Genomic DNA, 24036 nt, shown 5'->3' with positions numbered 1-24036 from the left:
GAGGCGATGGGTAACCCTCTGATAAAGTGCCGTCAAAACAATGTCTGAAAATTCAAGTGAGCACCGTCCGAAGGTCAGAACCATGGCTAAGGGCATCCTGAAGGCCGGTAGAGACAAAGGAACGTTGGTGACCCATTCAGTGTTCATTCTCAAACCATTGGAAAGTGGAGACCTTAATGCAAATGCCATAAATCCTTTTAGAACAGAGCGGGCCGATGGCCGAAATATGGATTTTCAAGACTCAATCTTTGGGTGGCCAAATATCAGAAGGTTACTGTAGTGTTATTCCTTATTTAGGTTATCACGGCTTACGCCATGCTTATGCATCATGCTCTCTCGTTCTTCATATATGCTCTCTGTGTATATACGATCTCTTGTATCCATGCCCCAACTACCGTTCAATAAACAGTTTGCAATAGAGCTTCAACCAGAGTACATCGTCTGTCTGTTCTCCACGCGTCCATAACATAACAGTTACCAATCTCCTTTGGAGTAAAATCGGATCATTCGTGGTATGGTGTTAGGTTTTTCAATAACCCCTTTTCACGAAAACTGGAGATTCAGTCTGATCAAATCATTCTTTGAGTTTGGGGGCAAGATTTTCAGAAGCGACAAAGAGGGGCCCTTAATTTCTTTCCACTCTGTACATACTCCCTATATGCCTACGAATGAAGGCAGCAAATTGAACAATGCAGGAGGCCGACAAAGCAGAGAAGTGGACTTCAACGTTCGAACTAGCCTATAATCTCAAAGGTTTGAAGATGCTCTCAAAACGCACATTAAGCCTCTACGGTCACTACAATTGACCCTAAAGCCAGGTTTGGGAAAAAAATACATGGATACTTTTGAAAATCTACATACCAGACGATACCAATCGTATCTTCTCTGAACATTGTACAGTCCCAACTTTTTTAGTCTCTCTCAATATGAGAGCTCTCTCATTCCTGTGATGTTCCTAGTGAAACATTTTTGGACTTGTTCGACCTTTTGTAAACCTGCTAAACTCATTGGATGGATGAAGATGGATCCCTGGGGAACATCTGACTTGGCATCATGTATGTCACTAAGGTATCCCTCGACCTTAGCAATTTGCTTCCTATCATGAATGAAGCTTCTTATCCAATTGAGGTCATTGAGTGGAATTTCATTCCATTCAGTGCCATGTTACTCGCAACAACCCAAGAGTAGCTTCTTTCTAGGCCCTCTACCAGACAACCGGAATTCTGGCCATTCCTACCAACTAAGCACTCTACTACCAACTACCAATTTTGTATCATCAGCATAAGAAGAGATACTGCTATTACTACTACCAAGCTTCTGAAGCGGAGCAATGAAGATGATGAAAAGGAGAGGACCCAAAATGGAGCCTTGAAGAACACCCGACTTGACATCATGTATGTCACGAAGGGATCCCTCAACCTTAACCAATTGCCTCCTACCATAAGTGAAACTTCTTACCCAATTGAGAACCTTGCCTTGGATCCCAATCTCATGGAGCCTGTTAACTAAAAGGCCATCTTATGTATAGTCAGTGACCAAGGTCACATATCGTCCGGAAAAGAAATTACGTTCATGGCATGTTACGAATAGTTTATTTAACAATCTACCGTGTCTCTACCCCATTTCGCTTGGGCTGTCCGGCGTTGGAAATAAAGACCCTATATAGGTCAAGATCAAGAGTTATTGTTGAAACCAAAACAATTGTGATTAACCAAATTTTGAGATTCGTTGACTGCGGTTTGTCAAAATACATCTGCGATTCAACACTCCTAAAACCGCTTGTGTTCGATCGGTTTTGTTATCAAGTTGGGATATTGAATTTCCATCCACCTCTCAGTCATACCTTTAACAACACCTTTTTCCGCCTTTTGACTCTCTATAAAACATCGCAAAAGAGAGGTGAATAGCTCCTCTCTAGGAATTGTGAAGCATTCTGTGAGTGAAAAAGTAAGAAATATACCTGCCATGTCTGATGATCTTAAGGCCAATCCAACTTCATCGGACAAAGTTGAAGGCTCAGTGGAACGAATCTATGTGGAAAGTGAGGAAGAGGAAACTTTTATTGAACATGAGGTCGAATCAGATCAAGCAGACAATAGTGGTCATAAGGCTCTGTTAGAATATTTCGAGGACGAAGGTTATGACTTTGAATCCGACAGCCTTAACGAACCGGACGAAGAACCAGAACCATTTTGCCCACTTGGCAAATCTGAAGATCTCTTGGGAACCAATGGTTTTGATCTGGGTATCCCTCCCCAAGCAAAGCAACTGAGGGCCCAATCTAAGTAGATAATAATACCACAAAACCACTTAAAGTGATGTTTTTTCACGTTGCCTCTACGCGTTCTATTTCAGATGTTACAAAACCCTCACGCTTATCCTTATTTACACTGGATGTGTCTTATGCTTAGCGGTCCTATGTGCTATATTTGCTTATGGCTTTCATTTATGGCAAACCATTGACTTGTCAGATGCTTCATGGACTAGTATAATGAAGCCTCCGGAAACAATCATTCCCCCTCCTTCAAAACCGATTACAATACCACCTTGTCGAACTATGGAACATCCAGAAAATATAGAGTTATCTAGAGCCATATTGCAAAAGTATAAACAAACAAAATTTGCCCATTGTGACAAATTGAGGCAGGAAAACTTGACTTTACCTGATGGAGCGTACTCTTTGAAGCTGAAGTTTGGACTCTTAACCCTCAAATTTCGGGCCCATTGTGATATGAACACTCTTGGAGGGGGTTGGACAGTCATACAAAGGCGAGGTAACTATGAAAATCCCGAGGATCTTTTCCACCGGGAATTTCAGGATTATGTGCGAGGATTTGGGGACGAAGAGGGCGAATACTGGTTGGGTTTGGATTTGATCAAGAAGATGACCGATCTTGAAGAGCACGATCTATTGGTTCAAATCTGGAGTAGCTCTGGAAACATAGGATATGGTTTGTAAGAACGAGTGTCATGGATTGTTGGAAAGGAAAGTGGAAAAGGAGCATATTTTTTGTTTATTGTTCTTTATAGATATGATCGCTTCAGATTATCCGATGGACACGATTTTCGCCTGAAAGTGGAAAGCTTTGCTGGGAATATGAACGATTCGCTGTCTTATTCAAATAATGAACCTTTTTCCACCTTTGACAGAGATCGAGATCGAAACGATGATATAAATTGTTCCAAGGTATCTATTCGTTGCTTATTAATCCCTTTCTTGAAGAGAACTTCGTCTTAAAACGGTTTTTGAACCACACAATAATGTTTCATTACATCTCTTAGAAAGTTTCTCTGTTTGAGAATTATGTGCCAAATATCCAGGATCTTTTTTTTCTGTTCTTGACCAACTTTGAAAGAATATTAAATTGACGACTCAAACCACTTTTTTTAGAAGAATGTGATTCTTCTTCTTTATGAAGAGAGAGCACTCTCGTCCTTATGATTCGAAAGATTTGACGAAAAATCGATTGTTAGTGTTTATTACAGACATTAAAACCAGCATTTTTCGTGTCCTCTGATACAATGACATGCACTGATAAATAAATTTCCAACCCATCCTGACATCAAAACGATGCCGACGAGTTGTCAGAATGTCGAGGCCATATTTGCATCAAAATTGTTCATTTTGATTTTGCGAGCTTGAAAAATGCCAAAATGTGCTCGGGTATTTCCCTTGAAAGCTTGAAAAGGCTTTTCTAACACCGTGACGGGATATCAACCGGTTGATGGAATGCTCCACAATTAAGTCCTGAAAATACTGAAATGATGCCCTTTGGAACAGACATCCCTTTTGGTTCATCGAGCTCGTGATGGATTGCGGGCTGAAATTTCTAACGCCTATATTCAAACGAACGGCCTCTAAAAACAGGGGGATTTCGGACACTTATCAATGAAATCTGAAAGCCACGATTTAACCCCTCCTTAGTCGCGAATTAAACATATTCCTTTAACGAATCTGTTTTTCGACTTCGATTTGTTCAACATTTTTCAGCTCCAATCTGGTGGTTGGTGGTTCCGCGATTGTTCCCAAGCGAATTTGAATGGGCTAAATGGTGGACTCGTGAATTTGGATATGGGCCTTGCCATGCATTGGGGTGAGCTTGGACTTGATCCGAATGCACCGATAATCAAGGCTGAAATGAAGATTCGTCCTAGCGCGTCTCAAATGAAGAGACGCCAATACAAACAGTACTTCTCTTCTGAAGATAACTCCAATTTGTTGATTAGTTAATTATGTATTTAATAAAAGAAGGACGTAAAACATGAGCAATTCTGACCAACCATCATAATTCAACGGACGTCTAAAAGGCCAGATTGTCCATGAGTTTTTGTACATAATTAATTTGCTCCTCGTCGAATTGGCATATTTTCCTCTTGTAGAGCACAGGACAGTCCAGAGATGTGCACACATCTGAATTCAAATCCGGATAACCAGTGCAGGACTGACAGAGTCGACGGATATCAGTCACGGCTTTGTCCCAAGCCCGAACCTTATTGGATAGTGTAAGGCACGTGGATTGAAGGTTTTGAAGGCAGTGATCGCAGATAGGTTTTTGGGTTAGAGTGTCACATGAGGCACAATGATGAGAGGCGAAATATTGAAGGATCACACCTTGACCACGAGATGTTCCAGCTTGAGGTTCGTCGACGTTAGTTGCTCCCAGGCGTGGCCGATAAGATTTGGGCAACTCCAAGTACCTAAACAAATGTGCACCAACTTAGTTAGTCAGGTTTCAACGTCAAAACAGTTAGGCACATTGCATCGATTTTGAGGGAGGCAAGAAATGTCATAACACCTAGAAAACAAATTTCGGTTCAAAACTGGCGATGGTTATCAAAAGGTTTAATTAAGAACGCATAAAATGAAATCTTAAAACCATCACGAACCATGCCAAAACGTCCACGCCAATGAGAGACAGACATCGATTCAACGGCGGGGATATCACTTTACAGATGTAATACTGAGCATTGGGTCTCAATGTAGAGTCATTGAGAACCTCTTCCGGACTTCGTACTGATTGGATCAATGGACGCCCGGGCTCTCCATAGACAATAACATAAGGAACGCGTTGACCCGATCTTGGAACAGCTCGACGATCGTGTCTCGTTAATCTCCTTAATTTTCAAAAGAAGAAAAAAAAACATTTCACACAATGCCGCATAGAAAATGCCTATTTCATCCTTAAAAACCTTGTCAATTCTAAGGCAGGCACAAGCGCTCCGGGTTTGTAACCAGACACGCCACGGAACTCTTTGGCAAATGTAAGATCTTGAAGAGAGGCCTTGTTTCGCATGATCTTCTGGAACTGCCTCTGAACAAATAGTTTCACCTTAGACACGTCTTTGGTCTCGAATAGGATTCGCAGAGACTTTTCAAGGATCTGTAGAATGGGACACGAGAAAAACGAGTTGAAATCAAGATTACCTCGGTGCTCTTTCCTCTAAATAGTACCTTGACCACTGCCGGACATCCATCTCTTCTCACAGTTTCGATTCCTTTGGCATCATAGACGGGCTCTTTTTGGTCCAATGTCTCATACATGTAACCCACATAACGTTTCTTAGTTTGCAAGATGCATGGGTAGTAAACCTACAATTTTACGGAAATGAGTTCACGCTAATTTTGTCTCAAAATTAGTCTTTTTGTCCTGATACCTTTTCGAATTTGAGCTTGATTGGTTTGGGGTTATCTTGGGTGATTTCTCGAGCAATCTCTTCTCCGATAGTAAAAGCTTCTTCCCGAGTCCTTCCGGGTAATAAAACGAAAACAGAATCTGTGTCCCCATAAACCACCTGAGCTTTCCATTTCGTCGAAGTCTCGATGAATCGGATGCATCTTTCCAAAGTTTCTCTTCCTTTACTCACCACTGAATCAGCCACCTAGAACAGTTCAATGTTTTATCAAGAAAAACACCTATTTTTGTCGAAGGAGGTACTCACCTCGACACTTGGCATTCTTCCGGAGAAATTGGCCGATGTGTATCCATAAGTAACGTTGGCAATAAGTTTCAAACCGAGTTGCCTGGCATGAAGAACCCTCTGCAAAGTTTTATCTCCTTTGTGGATCTTCATGGATTTCTTCACCATCAATCTGGTGTCCAGAATCTCTTTGAGCATTTGAGGCAAGACACCTTTTCTCAAGGTGGGCTTCAGAAAAGCCACACCCCCGGGCGAGAAGTTCAAGTGCCCATCTAATTTCTCTAGTCTATGGGGGGATATCTTCAATTGAGTGCAACCAAATTCAATAGGGTCTGGCGAGCCCAAGTTTTGGACACGACCCAAGCACGTGGAATAACAATAATTATAGGCCATGATAATGGACGGATAGAGACTTTGAAAATCAAGCACGATGAGAGGATCGGTGTAAAACCGGGATTCGGGTTCCATCACCAAAGGAATATATTCCGGGGCTTTCATCTTGGCTTTTTGCTACGAAGAAACGATTACGATTCATCCAACAAACAATCGATCAGACAATTGAACAACCAACCATGGTATTGGGAGAGACTGGGATGAGATTTTTCCTCTTGGCGAGTCTGAGCATCAGAGATTCCACCCGAAATTGAGATCCCCGCGAGATGACTTCGAAGAATTGGATGCCAAAGAGTCGGGCCAATTCTGAGGTTCTTCCAATAATATCTAGTTGTTCCATGAGATTCAGATTCCCATGTATTCGAGTCAGATAATAGTCACACACACGCCATCGGAACAAATGCGTACTATGGTTCCACCATTGGGTCAATGTGACCGAGTGATGCTTGGGAACACGTGTGTGTAATACGTGAAACATCATGTTTTCAAATGTGTAGCTATAAAAGGCCACCTCTGATCTAAGAAGACGCCAAATGTTCAGAACCACTCTGCCTGCGATCCTCAACTCTGAAGTGTGGTCGGCGCCATAACTATTCAATCAAAGGAGGGAGTTTCAGTGACATTTGTAACACAAAGTAGACAAATAATAAACTCCTTACGGATCTTGTTCTTCGTTCATTTTGCTCTCTTTTTCTCGAGATGGAACTCGCGAGAGTGAAGGAGCTAAATTAAGGTCGCATCTTGAGGCCCGTTCAATAACATATCCCCAAGAGGACATTTGAACTTCGTAACCGCACAGGATATCCGGATCATGGGCCTAGTGAGGTGAGGTTTTCTTTCACTTTCACCTTTTTAATGGCATGCATAGCATCGAACACATACCTGAACTGCTTCAACAAGTCCAAGAAGTAAGGTCTTCTCTGACGAGAAGTAACGAATGTTGTCCCGGAAAACACCCGAAGATGCCAGCAGATCGGAGGCTTGTCGTTGTCGTTTGGTTTCGAAATCGGGATCCAAGACAAATATTTCTGCATGAATCGAGCATTCAATGCGGGCTGGAAGTATTTTAAATCAATCCACTGTCTTACCTTCACATTGCTTGGGTCGTTTGCTTCCTGCAGGAACGTCATTATTGGTTAACATAAAAATAGCGGTGATCGCGTCATAATCTGGATCTGGTAAAAGCTTCTGCCTCGTATTTACATGGATTTCCATGGACATGACCGACAAGTATTGATGCTAGAACGTCATTATATTCAATAGAATAGAAAATGAGTTTGTTTGCAGCTTTCAAGTCCTACCTCTGACAACGCTTTCACTTCTTGCAAGTTCTCAAAGCTCATTTTAAAGTTATGAGTGTTATTTGGCGAGGGCCCTTCGATGGGTGATCCCGGCGAATCGGGCTTGGCGCCCAAACGCTCGCCCAAAGTAGCCTCTGGTGTCAAGAACTTATTGCGAAACTGGCTTTGCAAAAGTCGACGCCTTAAATTTTGAGTGGTTTCGCAAGACGTTCCTGGAGTTGGAGAAGGAGTCCTAGATCGCTCTTCAACCTAAACATAGTAATACTTAAATGGTGGCAAGTAAGATGCATGGCAAAGTAATCCTGGAATACTTGACTGGATTCCACAATGTCAGGGTCTTCATCTTCTTTGTCCAAAACTGTTTGATCCCACGAAATGCGTCGTTTCTTAAACAATTGCCTCCGCGAAATCGGATTGCCTTCATCCACATTGATCCTCACGTTACTGGGACTAGGCACTCTTCTTTTGGTTTCATGAACGAGAATTGGGGTCGTGGTTGGTCTTCCTGGGCTTGAAATTGCGCTGTTGGTCTTGGTCAAAGTAAACGGTGTACTCGATTGGACCATTTCCGACATATTTGGAGAGTCCACTTCAATTTTATTTTCGCTGGATCAGAGAACGTAATGACTTATTTTCTCTTATTCTTACATCTTCCAATAAATTAAGTATGCCTACACTTCTGGTGATGATGGGGGTGAACAGGACACTTCACTTCCCAGAGAATCGTCTGAATCACGCCTAATTCTCATCACCATTTGACTTTGACGAGGCAATGGAGCATCCACGTCAAAATCTTTGACGCGATTTTCATCTTCCTCTTTAGGAAGTTCTTTAGGATTCTCTGCAAAAAAGCATACATTTAAAAAATAATCTTTTAAAATTATGTCTTTAGTTATAGCAACACCTTGCATAAGACCTCGTGTTTTCAGCCACAAGTTGACTTCTTTACAAGTCGGGGCTTTGGCAATAGGTTCCAAGGTAAATAATTTTCGATCGGAAGAAAATAATTGGGCCAGAGTTCCTTGCGATTTCAAGTCAGATGCAGAAAGTCCCAACTCCTTGAGCCGTTCGAGCTTCATATCTCCTAAAGACTGAGTGGCTAGATTTGACTTGAATTCCCGGAGATCAAACTGCCACGCCAGACGAATCTTTTGTTGTCCTAGTTCGATACCTTTCTCGGGCACGTCAGCTTTTTTGCTACAAAACGCTTTCTGATGACGTTCATGTGGAATGGAAAATTCGTCGCAACTTTCCAGCACGTCTTTCCAAGATGGGGCATTTTTGCAGGGAACAAAAGTATTGAAATCCGGAGCAGATTTAAGACTTGATGCTAAATCAATCTCATTCAGGTGAGTTGCGTCCAAGGTTTTGTTAGCTTCCATGAAAGTTGGATATTCGTAGAAACTCGTGATCGCGGTTTCTTCGAAGGCGCTCTTTTGAAAAAGACGTTTCCTGGCGGTTGGAGGCGTGTTAACGACTTGACTGGATTCTATCACGTCCAGGTCCTCATCATTGTCGCGTGGAGACGGTGCCATGAGATCGTTCCCATCGATTTGGTTGTCTTTTTGGTTCTCGGTCTCAGCTTTGATTGACTCAGACTCGTTGCAGACTTCCATTTCGTCCATGGAAACTTCCTCTTTTGTATCAATAAGTGGAGGAAGGAGTTCTTCTTTGATGTTCAAACGCTCTAAAACGACGGAGCATCGTCTTAGTTTGGGAATACTTTCAGTAATAACAAATTCATCTGGAGTTTGAATACGAGATGCAAATGGTTCTGTTGATGTTTGAGGGCTAAATGGAATGAGACCAGATATAATTGTCGTCAGCAAACTGCGGGTATATGTCACATTTACCTGCGAGTGGAGTCCACTCTTCTTAACACTACGGATACTGGACGACAGTCGTGAAGCTTTAGAACTTGGTTGTCGGATAATTTGTTAGGCTTTGGACCATGTTTACCCTCACGTTTCGACTTGCCCTCCTGAATGGGAGGTTCGAACGATTCAGAGAGCTTTGGTTCCGTTTTTAAAACGAATCGTTTGGACGGTGCATTTGAGCGGAGCATGGTTTCAGCTAAAGAGTAACAGGGGCACTAGAAGACAGGGCTATGAATCAAATCCTATGGGTTCTCAACATACGGGCAACTAAGGTAGGGGATGAAGGACAAGGAGGGTTCACACAAGGGTCTGATGGGATTTCTATCTCGGGTGAGAATCTTCCGAGCTTCCAAAGGACGTCCCTCAGCAAATAACCTTCATCATCTGAAGACATCCTTTAAAGAACACCACATGACAAGGACCCGGGAATCTGGAACAAAAGCCGATTCGTTCATTCCACCATCGCTTCCTACATGTTCAGCATATATGACATTGAGTGTATTTCGAGTCTGCATATGACGTGGCTTCAGTGGTCGAGATGAGATAACAAACGCGTTTAGGATCGCTGGACACGGTGATGCGAGAAAAATAGATCTCCCTACAGGTTCGAATGAATGCGGATAACCTTGCGGGCAGATAGTCATCCTCAACACTTTCTCTCTTTTGTTTTTCTTCATATTCATCAAGATAATCGGATCTCGACGCGGGTGGCGAACCTCAAATCGAGTCCATGAAATAAGGCACGTGTCGTTTTCCAGGTCGAGCCGTAAGCACGTCAACACCCGTGTCCGTTACCACCATGGTCTGCTCGAATTGAGCCGAGAGTTTCCCATCCTGAGTGACAGCGGTCCAATTATCCGGCCAAGTTTGATCTTGCCAGACACCTAAAATTATAAAGGGAAGGGAGAGAGAGCAAGCTTTTATTTGGAGGTTCCGCGGAAGACAATGATTCTACAGGATGTACCTTCAGAGATCATGGGCTCGATGGTGAATGCATGACCAGGCTTCATGACGCCCACGGCCTTATTTTTGGCATAATGAGGGACATTGGGGGCGCAATGAAATAGCTTGTGAATCCCATGACCACAATAACTTCGAACCACGGAGAACCCTTCACTTTGGGCATGCTTTTGGATCACATTGCCCACTTCGCGATACTTGACACCAGGTTTGACACACTCAGCGATGGCCTGGAAAAAGACATGAGTCGTGATTTGGATTAACGCCTTGTACTCGAGAATCCAAAAATTCAGTGAGTGTACCTTTTCTAAACACTGCCAGGTGTTGTTGACCAATTTCTTGGCTTTGTCACTGGGCGTGCCCACAAACAGCATTTCATTCAGATCGCCATGAAACTCTCGATGATACACCGTCACATCAATATTGATAATATCACCATCCTGAAGGGGTCGTTTGTCGGGGATGCCATGGCAAATCACTTCATTCACGGAAGTGCAACAGCTTTTGGGGAACTGGAACATGGCAAATTATGAATGTACATCTACATCCTAATCTAATACTACCCTGGGCTTCATTTACGCCCCCCTCCGTCTACCTGGTAGTAATTCAGCGGCGAAGGATAACATTCCCGATCGACTGTGGCTTCATGCACAATCCGATCGATCTCATCGGTGGTCACGCCCACTTCCACGGCCTGAGCCCCGGCATCCAAGACTTCACGACCCAATTTGCAGGCCACCCGCAGACCTTCGATCTCGTGGTCGTCTAATTGCCGAATGTAGGTGTTGCCCTTGAGCTTTTGCTCGGAGAGCGGAAATCCTTCGGGATGGTCGGCGTAATCCGGGCGCGGAATGGTATCGGGTACGAACCGCTTGGCACTCTGCTCGGCCGGCCGTAAACGACCCGTGAACATGTAACCCGGCCAAGGATTGAAACCCGCTCGCTTACTGTTTTGAGAAGTCTGATCCCCGGCTTTGGCCAACTTATGCAAGGCCTTGTGCAGCTCCCAGGAGCCTTTGAAACAAGGCTGGGAACAGAAGAACGAGCCCTACAGGACGGATAAGAGAGACAGTCAGATTTTAGTACCTTGGGCAATGAATTACACCGCAGCCTCAAGCTACAGCCAGACAGGCTAGCCTCAATTGTGCGGCCGCAGTCAACTAGATGGGACAAGCTATATCCCCATGCCATTGAGCCACAAGATGGTCGTGGTTGGACCAAACCAGACCTCGATCAATGAATGGCTGGGGGCGTTATACCGTTGGGTATACCTGTATACTGAGTTTAATGCACGTGGGACACTGGAGCTTGGCGGGATTGGCGCAACCCGGCGTTTCGCAGGGCCGATTCATGGTTTCTACAGACATGGTGGGTGGGCGTGAGTGTGTGAGGGTTCTAAGCGATCCAACCCAGAGAGCAAGGGAGAGATGGGGTGGATTTCCAAGCTCAGAAAGCAAGAAGTCCAATCTTCTTACTTCAGTCAATCCAGACCAGGACTAGTAGACATGCATGCACTCATCTCAACACGCAACAGTAGCAGCAGCACCCAAGTCAACTGATATGTCAACAAACTAACACTCAGGGTGATGGCAAGGCTAGAGCCTTCAATGGTGGTTCAATGGTCAAGGGCAGAGCGGTACTGATCTTACACTGGAATGGGAGGTCTAATCCCAGCCAAGATGTAATCATCGTCCATTCCGGGCATTACATAGGAGATATGGGGAACATGCCTCAAATCCCTTTAATTCCTTGGACAAATATAGGATCTGAATGTATGACTCTCACTTCGATTCCGAGAACTCTCAAGATGGACATCATGCTAAAATGATATACTGTTAATGCTTTCAATGATCATTGACCACATCTCGGTCATGTATTGCTGATTTACTATCAGACTTTTACTTCAGTTCGAGATAAAGGGAGAAAGTTGAGTCAAGCTGAATGAAAGCACTCCGGCCTTTTTCGTGGGGTGACCAAGTGAGCTCAAGGGAGTGAGCGACGATGATGATTAAGGATGTGCGAAAGGTGCCGATAGTGTTTTTTCAAAATTACATATTTTTCAGTTTTTTATGTAAAATTGACCTGTTTCATCTTATTTGCACTTTTATTTGCATCGTTTGCAATTTTTGACCCAAAATGAGTTGAAACTGTCTCTATGACCCATTTCAAATATAACATTTGGTCTCAAAATCAAATTAAGTGGCACACCACTCTCCACAACAAAAACCTACCAAACTAACCAAAAAATCACCCCTTTGAGACACCTTCCATACCCACTGATCCCTATATTCAGTCATTAATGTATCTCTCCTTTCACAAGATACCATAAGTCACCTGGCCCATGAAGCTCATCAATGAGTTAGTTGAGCCTGGTTTGTGGTAAAACAATTAAAACAAGACTCCAAATTGAGCTTTCAAACTGGTTTTCTCAAGAATTTTGTAAGATCTGTATCTATGTCCCACACAACTTTGTTTTGACAATTTTTTCCCTTCTCTGTTTTGGGTCATACATCTGTTCATGACTGCTGGGGAAATTCAACAAAAAAGTCCCCTCTTTCGCTATAGCTGCAGAAAATAACATTCTGCCAAAGCAATAGTCCTCATACCCATCTCTTAGGTGTGATTTTGATATCAATGTGGGTCAATAGAAATTGGTAGCTACAGCGAGTGGAAAAATCCACAGAGCTAATTTAAACTTTGGTTGAATGGCATGAGACAGAGAGTTGTCCTGAACAGAGCCTTTTCTGAGTAGGGGCAGTGACAAGTGGCGTCCCTGAAGGCTCTGTATTCTGCCCAGTGTTATTCTTAATTTATATGAATGACATCAGAATCAATTACCTTTCTCAATACAAAACGCCAACGCATTCAACTACTTCAAAGAAGCCATTGTGTCAATAGAACTTTAACAATGCAAGTTAATTTTTCCCCTTCACTTTCTCTTTCTGTAGTTCCAGCCAAAGTGTTTTTTTTTTTTTTTTTTTTAGATTTTCCCTTCAAATTCTGCAAATGATATGGCCTATGCATGATACTCCCAAGATCGTCGGAAATGGCGTTGACTAGGTTCTATGAAGTATAGATCAACATCTTACAAAGTAGTAGGCAAAAGTTTAACGAATCAATTGCAAGCTTTGCTTCTTTGTTGGCCTTGTGCTCCAGCAGTTAACCCTTTGCACCCCTTGCAATTTCAACGACTATTTTCATTTTGTACAGTTTCCCGCATCATCGACAAAATATAACGCACTTTTATTTGCATAGGTTGACAAATTTATATGCACTTTTTGCACATCTGTAATGATGATGAAAGCATGTTTTTTGAATCCGTCGATGTTGCAGCTAGTGGCCAGGTTTCGCTAGTGTTGCGGTGATTGGGAGTTAAGACTCAAAACATTATTTTTAAGTTTATTAGTGGAATATGTTACCAAGAGTGATTAGTGCTTCTAGGTTTGAAGTCGCAAATAATTCACACGGCATGTGAGGTAAGTCCAGGTAATGGGCGCAAGTGCCGCTCGAGACATATGACCGAACATTGTTAGAGCTCAGGGGCCACTTTGGGATATCCATGTTGCATTGTGATTCTTGCCGAAGTACTTGGTTGGCTTAGACCAGTGCCTCTTGCGATCCAAAAAAAAATCGGGGAAGAAAGGTTCCGGCATCGCAATGTTGTATTGAATTCATGTCTTTCCTTTGGTAAACCACAGACCAATGAGTTATGGGTAAACACTCATGTTGGGTGCACATTTAGTGAATTCGTCATAATGAGGGTGGGTAAAAACATTGCACTAAAAACGACCAAATATTTAAATTATATTTTATCCTAAAAGCTGCAAATATTTAAAAAATATTCATTACTGAAATGCATAACATACAAGTAGGACTTCGCACTTCTGTTTGTAGAAATGCACATTTGCCTTTGAGTTTAGTCCGATAGTATTTTTTGCTTCATTTGCGTACTCAGGTTCTCGAGATGGAGAACAAAATATCACTCCTAGTTAGCTAGCTTCCTCAGGATGGGATTGATTTGACCTAGAGGGCTCTAATTTGACCTAAGAAGAAGCTAGTGACTCAAAGCCCAGCTTTCTGAATAGGGCATGTCAAGTGAAGGAAATTCACGGGATAATGTGGTCCGACACCCTGATTTTGGGCATTTGGGGGAGGGAGAACTAAGAATGTTCAAAACAGAGAGAATAAATGTCGCACGACACTTGCTTGTATCATCCAAACATTGTGAAGAATTCCGTGAGAATCGGTCTCAACCACGTTCGCATCTCCAATGAAGAACTCCAAGGTTCCCAAAGAGGACCCCATATCATTGGATGTACCCAGTAAAACAGGAAGTACGTTTGGTCCCACGAGACCAGAGGGACAGGTCAGCCCAGCTACAACCAAGGGTGAAGAATGTCAGTTACTTGTTTGAAGGGAGGGAAAAGAGGAAATCCCAACAAAGTCCCATCAAACACAACCGGCTATCACAACTCCCTCATATCCGTTGAATGAAGAGTGCAGTGCTGCCAGATGAAATGGATCGATTATCACCCAACTTTTGTCAAAAATTACCAGTTTTATCACCAAATTTTTGGGGTTCAACGAAAAACAACCAAATATTAAAATGTAAACACCACATGAGCTTTGTTGTTATTTAAAGGGTCGGCAAAAATTTGCAGATATATGTGGTCTTTATTGACAACAAATTTGCAAAAAAAATGACGAGATTTGCAAAGAAAATTGCAAATAAACTTTCAAAACATAGGCACCAACACGTTCTGGAGGTTGTAAGGGCTGCTTTTGACTTCCTTATCAAGCAATACGTAGATGAAAAGGAAAATTATATCATGATATCTTCCAGCATTGGGATTTGAACCTGCTATCCCTTGCGAGCAGATTTTGCCTTGTCCATGATACCCCCTAGAATGATCCGTATTTTGCACATCTTAATATCTTGTGAAATAGATAAATATCAGTTTATTAACTAAGACACAATAATGCCAGAGCGTAGAAATGTATTGCAAAACAATTTTGTTAAGAAAAGTAAGTTTTTAAGTTTCAAAAAAGGAATGGAAAGTCAAGTTTTCCAAAACTAACCATTCACCTCATGACCATTTACCCCAAAAATCATGTGAACACGTCAAGATGTGCCTGATTTTTAAAGGAGGAAGTTCATTACCCAAACAAAACTAAAATTTGAAATAGAGTATCTTAAATAGTTGTAGAGATAAAAGAGCTATTTCAGATTGATGGAAAACATAAGCAGGTGGTTGGTAATAAGTTTGCAATGTATTTCATACCTGTGTGTACTTTTTTCAAAAATAATTCCTAGTTTAGCCAACCATAGCCAACCAAAGTTGGATTTTTCGGATTTTTCAAAATCACCAGATTTCGAGGTTTTTTTACCGTAAATCGCCAATCACCAGGCGCAAAAATTTTGACCCAAAATTATTTGTAAAATTACCAGTCTGGTGATAAATCACCACATCTGGTAGCACTGGAAGAGTGTGTTAGAACTATTGCCAGACTCGAGTCTTTTAGAAAGGACTCGAGTCAGGACTAGACAAAAAACAACAACATTTTTTCTGTTAAATTTCGCAAGACGAGTCTTTTTGCTAAACCTGATTGTAATAAAAGGCTCCAGTCCCCTTCCGGACTCGAGTCTGGCAAAAACCAGACATCGAACAGTAATTATCAACCCATTGGTTTCGCATGTGTAGTATGTTCCCTTTTCCATTGGCCCAACAATTCCCAACAATTTTCTTACCGGAGCAAAACAGCTAGCTGATGGGCAGTGTGTTTTTGATGAATAAAGTAGAAAGCACAGTTTACATTGAAGAGTAGCCAAGATTTCCCAGACAACCGAGATCGTTCTGGCATCGTAGAGAGTAGAGAAAGCAAGGGATTTCTTTTTCAACTGTATCTTAAGTTCATCATTCTTAAATCAGAAATCAGCAGTTATACTCTAGAGTAGAGATCAACTTTGACAGATGCACTAGACTAGGAGAGTAACCACATTTTGAAGAATATTTAGCCTTGACTTGACGCTTGCCCCACACAGTGGTTAAAATCCCTTTTAAAGTTTTGACGGAAATACGAACACACATCCTAAGGAACAACTTTGATTTTAATGCTATCTGGTATTCTAGCCCATATAAAAGTGACATGTCTAAGAACACTATCAAAGTGTTGTTTTCAATAACCTAATTAATGAAAAATTGGAAGCATACTTAGTTGGCGTGTACTTGGAAATTTTGATTAGATGTATTTATCTGCTTCCAAGTTACATGGAATTTAGTGGTCAATTTTTTATCAGTTTTTGGTTTTATCGGGCTGATAAATTTTGAAGCTCATTTCTAGCCAGAATTCTTTTTCCTGCAACATTAGAGTCTTTTTGAGGAATGCAATCATTGTTTAAAGTGTGAAAAACGTAAGTGTAACGTTCCGAGTTAAGATTAGGGAACAAGATTTTTAAGGGTTGCAAGACGATGACAAGAAGCTGATGCATCAGTCAACAATTATCGACCACTGATTGAAGAGGCCCTTATTTGGAAAGTCAGACAGCCCATATGCATGGGAAATGGGGAAGAGGCACGGTAGATTGCTAGATAAACTACTCGTGACATCCCATGAAAGCATTTTTCTCTGAACATGATTTAACTCAGGTCACTAGTTATATATGATATTTTGATAGAATTATCCAAAAACAACACAAACGCATTATAATTTAAGGAAGAGGAATAAGCCCAATTGGTCCTATATTAGGTAGAGGCTGAGTCTCAAAGCGTCCTTTGAAGTGCAAAACGTGAACCATAGTTCGTGTAGCGTAGGAAGGCTATGGAGCGAAGTGCTGGAGCGAGTCCGGACTCGAGTCTGAGTGCCCTTGAGTCTTTTACTCGATTTTTGCAGAAATTGGTTTGACTCGAGTCTTTTACAAAGAACTCGAGTCCGGACTCGCAAACAAAAAGTATTCATCTTTTCTTAGAACTTCGCAAGATGAGTCTTTTTTCTTAGAACTGACTCGAGTCTTAGTCTTTTGCCGGACTGGAATCCGGGCTCGCCGAGTCCGGCAAAAAGTCCAAAAATCAAAGTACTCGTACGAGTCCCACTTTTGCCAGGACTCGCCCTTGCACTAAATTGGAGCATGACTAGGAACGTGCAGATTTCTGGCAAATAAAATAGCCCTTTCAAGACCTTAAAATGGCAAATGTAAAAGTAGCCAAAAGGGCAAATAGATTGGCAGATAAACCCCAAAAATGGAAAATAGAACCAAAATTGGCATAGAAAAAAAAACATGTTGAAGACCAGTAAATCTAAGAGAGGAATCAATTTCTGGACACCTTAGGGACTAGAGTCGTTAAACGAGTGCAATTTAAATTGGCAATTCATGAACATCAAACCGCAACAGAAAGCGCAAAAAATGCAAACAAAAATGCAGATATTTCAGCTTTATTGACTTTTTTAATGAAATTATAAGCAAAATAATGAAAGAGCAAAAGCCAAATGAACAAAGTGTGAAAATGCTATTCTATGGAATGATTATTGGAAGTCATACCCAAAGTGTGCCAGTTAGTCACAACCCAAAATATAATGAGCTAATACCATTGGAGAGGAAATGAATTTATCTGCTTAATATTTTGACCATGTTCTAGATAAAAACAAGGTATTTGTAGCAGTTTGTGTTTGAAAACTGACGAGGTTTTATCTTTAAACCCCAAAAAAGCGTCTATAACTTTCTTCATGCCGTTGAAGTCGCCATTATTTGCTACTTCTCCGGATTTTTTCGAGTTCTTGAATTTTGGTCATCGAGACACCACAGGGGCCGGTTCAAGGGGGGAAATCCACTTGATACTCCCCGGGGTAGGGGTGCTTGCCCTTACTCGAGCAATAACGTTTTGGCTCCAAAAATTTTTCATGAAGATCGTTAGACAACTGAAGACGAACACAGACATCATGGGCGCTGGACGAGGAGAACCATGGAGTACATCTTGACCTCCTGCTCAATTCCTACAGAATGGCCATCTCAAAGACATCAAGACAGAAATTGGTCCGTATTATGGTACAATTAAACATGTCTTCCATGTTGATTTAGGCTTCTCCACGAGGTCTGCCCGCCAAGACACAGAGTGGCGCGAAGGTTCGAAATCCAGAACTTGAAAAATCCAAAAGGGGCAAGCGAATGATGTCGACTTCAACGGCATAAAGAAGGTTATATGCGCGTTTTTTTGCTTGAACTAAAAAAGTGAAGTTTGATGGAAAAAGAGCCAAATATTCACCCCCTGTGCTCATATTTTGAAAATAGATAAAGTTATAGGCCTAGTCTCATCTATACTTGATTTGTCCTCGTAGATTATTAGTTAAAGATTGGTAGAAAAATTCGTCAGTGTTCAAGCAAGTTTGATTCATCTCGGATATGTCCGAGTCCTTGAGCGTCAACCATTTCCTGTGAAAAACTGAGGAATATTTTGATTGAATATTTCAGCCCTAACCAAACTGAATTTTTCCATATTGTACGACATACTATACGCATTATCAACTATGATGAATTATATTATTTTCACCAAATCTGTCATTTTGATTTGCGTTTTCACCAAACCATATAATATGGAATGAACTCTTTACCCCTTTCACCTGACTTTTAAGTGGATATTTCTTAAGTTTTGAAAAAATGGTTATTTAAACGCTGGTTATTCAATTCGCGGGGCGAATAAGAGAAAGTTGATAGTAAATTAAAAATAAGAACCAAAGTTTGGCCAACGGTTGGGATTGTACAGTATTCAGAGAAGGTACGAAAGGTTTGATACTGTACCTCTTCAAAAGCATCCATGAGCTTTGTCCAGTTTCTAGCGACCGTAGACTCTTAACGTGTGCTTTGAGAGCACCTTCAATCCCTCGACAATCCAGGCTAGTTAGAACAAAGAAGTCCACATCCCCTCTTTCTCGGGCTCCTTCATTGTTCAATTAGCTGCCTTCAAATTTTCGTAGGGCGTATGTAGGGGTTGATCCAGTAGCACGATTTATGTCAGACTTGGACAAGTTTTTGACTAAAATTTCCAGAGTTGGCCCGAACAGCCAACTCTAATTCGTTGGTCGATGAAATAATACATAAAAATAAAAGTCAAGTAAACTGAATAATCTTCTCGTCTTGAACTGATGGGATTCCAATCCCAGTAGTGGTAAGGAAGTCCGCAAAAGAAAAACATGTTGAATGTGTCTGGAAATTACTAAACCTCCCTCCACGTTCGGGGTTACCTACTGCCAGGCCATACATAGGCCAGGCTAGGAAATCTTGAGACGTTCTCTTTCTGTGCTACTCTTCCTCTTGACCTCCTCTTCCTCCTCCTCCTCCTCCTCCTCCTCCTCGAGTCCCTACGTACAGGTTGACGAGGGTGGATAACGCTGGCCGCCGAGGGCCTGAGGGCCATACAATTTTCCAGAGTGGCAAAGTAATGTCTGACGCTCAGTTCCAGCATTGGATCTAACCTGTGCCCACCACCAACTCTTTGAGTTTCTGTTTTATACATCTAATCTCGGGGCTAACTCAATCGGCATCAATTGTGTTAATAATGGTTAGTTGAATATTATTGATCATGTTTGATCCGCTTTAAATTTGTCAGAACGACCTGATTAATTTTTCTCCACATTTTAAGAGCAATCGTGATTGTTACTAAGAGATACACTTGTTATTTTTTTAGATCTCTCCAGTTTTTACTCCCACTTGTGCCGAAATGACCATCAAAAAAGTGTGCTGTCTTGGGGCGGGCTATGTGGGTGGGCCCACGTGCTCAATCATGGCCTACAAATGTCCGGATATACAAGTTATTGTGGTTGATAAGTCAAAACAACGGATAGATGTAAGTTATTGAATTAATGTAATGTATAATGTAGTCTTGGCATATTACCTATTTTTTTTTATCGTTTCAGGAGTGGAATTCTGACGTTTTGCCCATCTACGAACCTGGTTTGGATGAAGTGGTCAAGCAATGTCGAGGAAAGAATCTTCATTTTTCCACCGAAATTGAAACAGCCATCAAAGAAGCTGATCTGATTTTCATTTCGGTGAACACACCCACCAAAACTTTTGGTTATGGTGAGATAGCTTTGCTCAGATTCTATGTTATATCCTCAATCTACCGTATAATTCTATTTTGTGCCAAGGCAAGGGAAAAGCGGCGGATTTAAAGTATGTAGAATTAGCTGCTCGCGATATTGTGGAAACCGTAGAATCTGGATTCAAGATTGTGGTCGAAAAGTCGACTGTTCCCGTTAAAGCCGCCGAGAGTATTAGCACAATTTTGCACTCGAAGCAAAAAGCTGGCGTGGAATTTCAAGTAAGTTTGTCGTTTATTTATGAAACTCAAATTAGGCAGTGTTACATCTTATTGATGCTCCCAGGTATTATCCAATCCGGAATTTCTGGCCGAAGGTAGCGCCATCACCGATTTGTTGCATGCCGAACGAGTATTGATTGGTGGTGAACAAAGTCCTAAGGGCAAGTTGGCCATTGGGGCTTTGTCCTGGATTTATCAGCATTGGATCCCTGAAGGTATATTCAACTCTCAGAGTCATTATACATGAATTTTAAGAACAAGATCGGTTTACAGAGAAGATCCTGACAATGGACACGTGGTCCTCCGAGCTCTCGAAGTTGGCAGCTAACGCGTTTTTAGCTCAGCGTATTTCTAGTATCAACGCCTTGACTCCTCTTTGCGAGGAAACTGGTGCCGATGTCAGTGAGGTGGCCAAAGCTATCGGTAAGTACCCCTACCTCCTTCCGTAACGTGCTAGCCCCTTTCTCGTGAAAATTTAGAGGTTTGTACGGTTCGTGAGAAATGTTAGGACTGTTGGGAAAAATCTGGAGATCAGGTGTTGGCAATTGTCATTTTCGATCTAATGGGCCATTTTCTTTTATTTGCTGTGCCTTATCAAATGAACGAGACAAGTGTCGATAATCTTGCGATAGCTTGATAGTGCAAGCTATATACATTTTTTTTTTATGCCATATGTATATGTGTAGGAGCATTTGGACTTATTATTGTAAATAAGCCCCGAACATTCATTTCCTTGATATTGGAAACATTTTATTTTGTTATTATCGCTCATATATGGAAATAATCGTAAGAATCATTTCCCAACCTTATGATATCCGGCGGCAAAACTTCGCGTTTGATTGGCAATCGACCAATTAGAATTATGGAATTGTTCAGAGCCAAGTTGGTTTAAAGCTTTAGAAGAATTTTTTTAAGTTCAACTTTTTTAGCGGCAACGTTTCCATGAATGAGAATCAATCTCCTCTATGGATTCAATGAAGTAAAGGTGCAAAAAACTTAAAATCTTGAATACACTTCCAGGCAAGGATTCCCGCATTGGATCCAAATTCCTCCAGGCCTCGGTGGGATTTGGAGGTTCGTGCTTTCAGAAAGACATTCTGAATCTGGTATACATCTGTGAGAGTTTAGGTCTGCAAGAGGTGGCAGCCTACTGGAATAGCGTAATCGTTATCAATGACTACCAGAAAAGACGGTTCTCTCTCAGGATCGTGCATCGTTTATTCAACACGGTCACGGATAAACGCATATCCATCTTAGGGTTTGCCTTTAAAAAGAATACAGGTGATACCCGTGAATCCGCTGCCATTCATTTGAGCAAGCATTTAATGGACGAAAATGCAAAACTGGCCATTTACGATCCAAAGGTACGGGCGGTTGGCTTCAATAATCAAATCCTATGACTGCATCAGCTTGAAAGTTTTTTTTATCATTTCTAGGTGGATAAACAACAAATTTTGGACGATTTGAGTCATCCATACATAAGCGAAGATCCTAGTCGAGTGGCAAGATTAGTGACAATTCACCAGTCCGCCTATGAGGCTGGCCAAGGATCACACGCACTGGTGATCTGCACAGAATGGGACGAGTTCGTCAAATTAGATTTCCGCAGGATGTACGAAATCATGGAAAAGCCAGCCTTCGTCTTTGACGGACGGAAGATTTTGGATCATGAGGCCCTCATTTCTATAGGATTCGAGGTGGAAACCATTGGGAAACGATTCAACCAGAGTGCCAACCGATTGGACGACTTTTGACTGACTTTTTCCGGATACTGCTATTATCTTTGGCAATGCGGCCAATGTATTGAAGCTTTACCAAGTGTGTTAAGAATAAAGTTTTCATTGATAATGAGACTCAGCGGCAAATGAGTCGATCACGTATTGATTTCCAGCTACATATCGAAACGGACCGTTTTGTGCATATTTCAAGGAGAATAGTCTTTACGAATGAAATATTGTCTTCACAGAACTTTAGTCGTTCCTTAATGGAGGACCGGTTTACAGGTCCGATTCTTTGACCAAGGTGAGTAATTCATTGCCCAACTATTCCTTCTAAAAATCGTAATGGCGTCGTTACACGTTACAGTTATTTTTTTTTTAAATAGGATTGCCAGATGATTTAGCACGTGTACCTCATCTTGGCTTTACTTTGATATATCTGGCGAGTAAAATAGGTATTTTTGCCAAAATAAGTCAAATACAGATAACGAAATGCAACCCATGGGGGAAATATTTGCAAAAGATACTCAAGCTTGCAAAGCTTCCTGGCTAGCAAATTTCTTGTCACATTCTCAGGTCAAAGGAAAACTTCCTGTCAACCAACTGGACGTTAAGTTTTCAGAGGAGATAATACGGCCCATTTGCAATCAGTTTCCTTACCGTCTTCACCTTGTCAACACTAGGGAGGGGCAAAACATTGTCAAACAGCAAAATCTTTTAGAGACAGAAAGGTGCAAAACAGCTTACAAAGAAGGCATATTCAAATCTAATTTTCAAAGTAGTACCAATTTGCAAGGCACCTTCTTAAAAAGCCATGTTTTGCCTCAATTTTGGACAAAATTGACATAAATTTGTTTGGAATGAGGCCACGAATAGATCCCCTTGCTTATTTTTTGCGTTTACCAGCAGTAGATCTGCACCATTAATCAAAATGAAGAAGAAGTGGAATTTTATTTCTCAAAAAAAGGAACGTCAGTTTGCCTGGAGATAATACGGATAGCATCTATCTTTTGGTTTTGGGCCCCTTACCTAACTTAAACCCTAGTTTAGCTTGTCTATTTGGACATGAAGCTGAAATTTTTCAAGTGGCTGCTTTCATTTTCTTCCTTCTTTTATGCGGACTTTTACCGCTAGTGGGAAAGGAATTCCCAGCAGTTCAGGACAAAAAAAGTATCCATTTTTTCTCGGGTGCTTTTTGCTTTTCTTGCTTTTTCACGGGTTACTAAGTACTACAGGAAATGTCATCCACAGTACTATTAAAATGAAAGGTCATATTTCGTCTATTTATTATCTATATATGATATTTGATCTACCAACGAATCAGACTTGGCGTATCTGGCTAGCCCATGAATATAGGGTTGATCTAGAATTTTGATCAAAAAATTGTCCAAATCCAACTCAAAGGAGGCAATTGGATCAACAGTCACATATTTTCTACGAATATTTGAGACAAGTAAATTAAACAATGAAGGAGCCCGAGAAAGAAGAGATGTGGACTTCATTGTTCGAACTAGCATGGATTCTCGAGGGCTTGAAGGTGCTCTTAAAAGCACAT

General features: G+C 41.5%; 4 protein-coding genes across 6 annotated transcripts; 2 read left to right on the top strand and 2 right to left on the bottom strand.

The window, feature by feature from the left end:
• The first annotated feature begins 1741 nt into the window (after positions 1 to 1741).
• LOC131889273 (tenascin-like) lies at positions 1742 to 4286 on the top strand. The gene is made up of 4 exons (XM_059238354.1): positions 1742 to 2285; positions 2356 to 2955; positions 3031 to 3187; positions 3992 to 4286. Exons 1-4 carry the CDS (start codon positions 1966 to 1968, stop codon positions 4229 to 4231), a joined length of 1317 nt encoding a protein of 438 aa, XP_059094337.1. The 5' UTR covers positions 1742 to 1965; the 3' UTR covers positions 4232 to 4286.
• LOC131889263 (DNA polymerase zeta catalytic subunit-like) lies at positions 4222 to 9899 on the bottom strand. Of its 2 annotated transcripts, XM_059238335.1 has the most exons (16): positions 9752 to 9899; positions 9467 to 9686; positions 8518 to 9404; positions 8289 to 8454; positions 7925 to 8219; positions 7614 to 7862; positions 7401 to 7551; positions 7195 to 7340; positions 6972 to 7129; positions 6491 to 6902; positions 5941 to 6429; positions 5656 to 5880; positions 5453 to 5590; positions 5191 to 5381; positions 4888 to 5115; positions 4222 to 4698 (listed from the first exon to the last, which is right to left on the bottom strand). In XM_059238335.1, exons 1-16 carry the CDS (start codon positions 9882 to 9884, stop codon positions 4302 to 4304), a joined length of 4485 nt encoding a protein of 1494 aa, XP_059094318.1. In that variant the 5' UTR covers positions 9885 to 9899; the 3' UTR covers positions 4222 to 4301. The 2 variants fall into 2 exon arrangements, with proteins under 2 accessions (XP_059094318.1, XP_059094319.1); XM_059238336.1 differs by lacking the exon at positions 9752 to 9899 and having other exon boundaries at positions 8518 to 9300; positions 9467 to 9608.
• A 67-nt stretch (positions 9900 to 9966) lies between these two features.
• LOC131889274 (methionine aminopeptidase 1-like) lies at positions 9967 to 12189 on the bottom strand. Its single transcript, XM_059238355.1, has 5 exons — positions 11722 to 12189; positions 11046 to 11498; positions 10753 to 10962; positions 10455 to 10680; positions 9967 to 10374 (listed from the first exon to the last, which is right to left on the bottom strand). Exons 1-5 carry the CDS (start codon positions 11815 to 11817, stop codon positions 10208 to 10210), a joined length of 1152 nt encoding a protein of 383 aa, XP_059094338.1. The 5' UTR covers positions 11818 to 12189; the 3' UTR covers positions 9967 to 10207.
• Positions 12190 to 13750: 1561 nt separating this feature from the next.
• On the top strand, positions 13751 to 22616 carry LOC131889272 (UDP-glucose 6-dehydrogenase-like). Of its 2 annotated transcripts, none has more exons than XM_059238353.1 (8): positions 13751 to 13926; positions 20128 to 20286; positions 20357 to 20522; positions 20591 to 20763; positions 20828 to 20978; positions 21037 to 21186; positions 21784 to 22127; positions 22200 to 22616. In XM_059238353.1, the coding sequence occupies exons 2-8, from the start codon at positions 20161 to 20163 to the stop codon at positions 22515 to 22517; spliced, it is 1428 nt and encodes a 475-aa protein (XP_059094336.1). In that variant the 5' UTR covers positions 13751 to 13926; positions 20128 to 20160; the 3' UTR covers positions 22518 to 22616. The 2 variants fall into 2 exon arrangements, with proteins under 2 accessions (XP_059094336.1, XP_059094335.1); XM_059238352.1 differs by lacking the exon at positions 13751 to 13926 and adding an exon at positions 19848 to 20001.
• The last annotated feature ends 1420 nt before the right edge of the window (positions 22617 to 24036 follow it).

Source organism: Tigriopus californicus, chromosome 10, assembly GCF_007210705.1.
Source record: "Tigriopus californicus strain San Diego chromosome 10, Tcal_SD_v2.1, whole genome shotgun sequence".
NCBI lineage: Eukaryota > Metazoa > Arthropoda > Copepoda > Harpacticoida > Harpacticidae > Tigriopus > Tigriopus californicus.
This window is presented reverse-complemented; position numbering and strand designations above follow the sequence as displayed.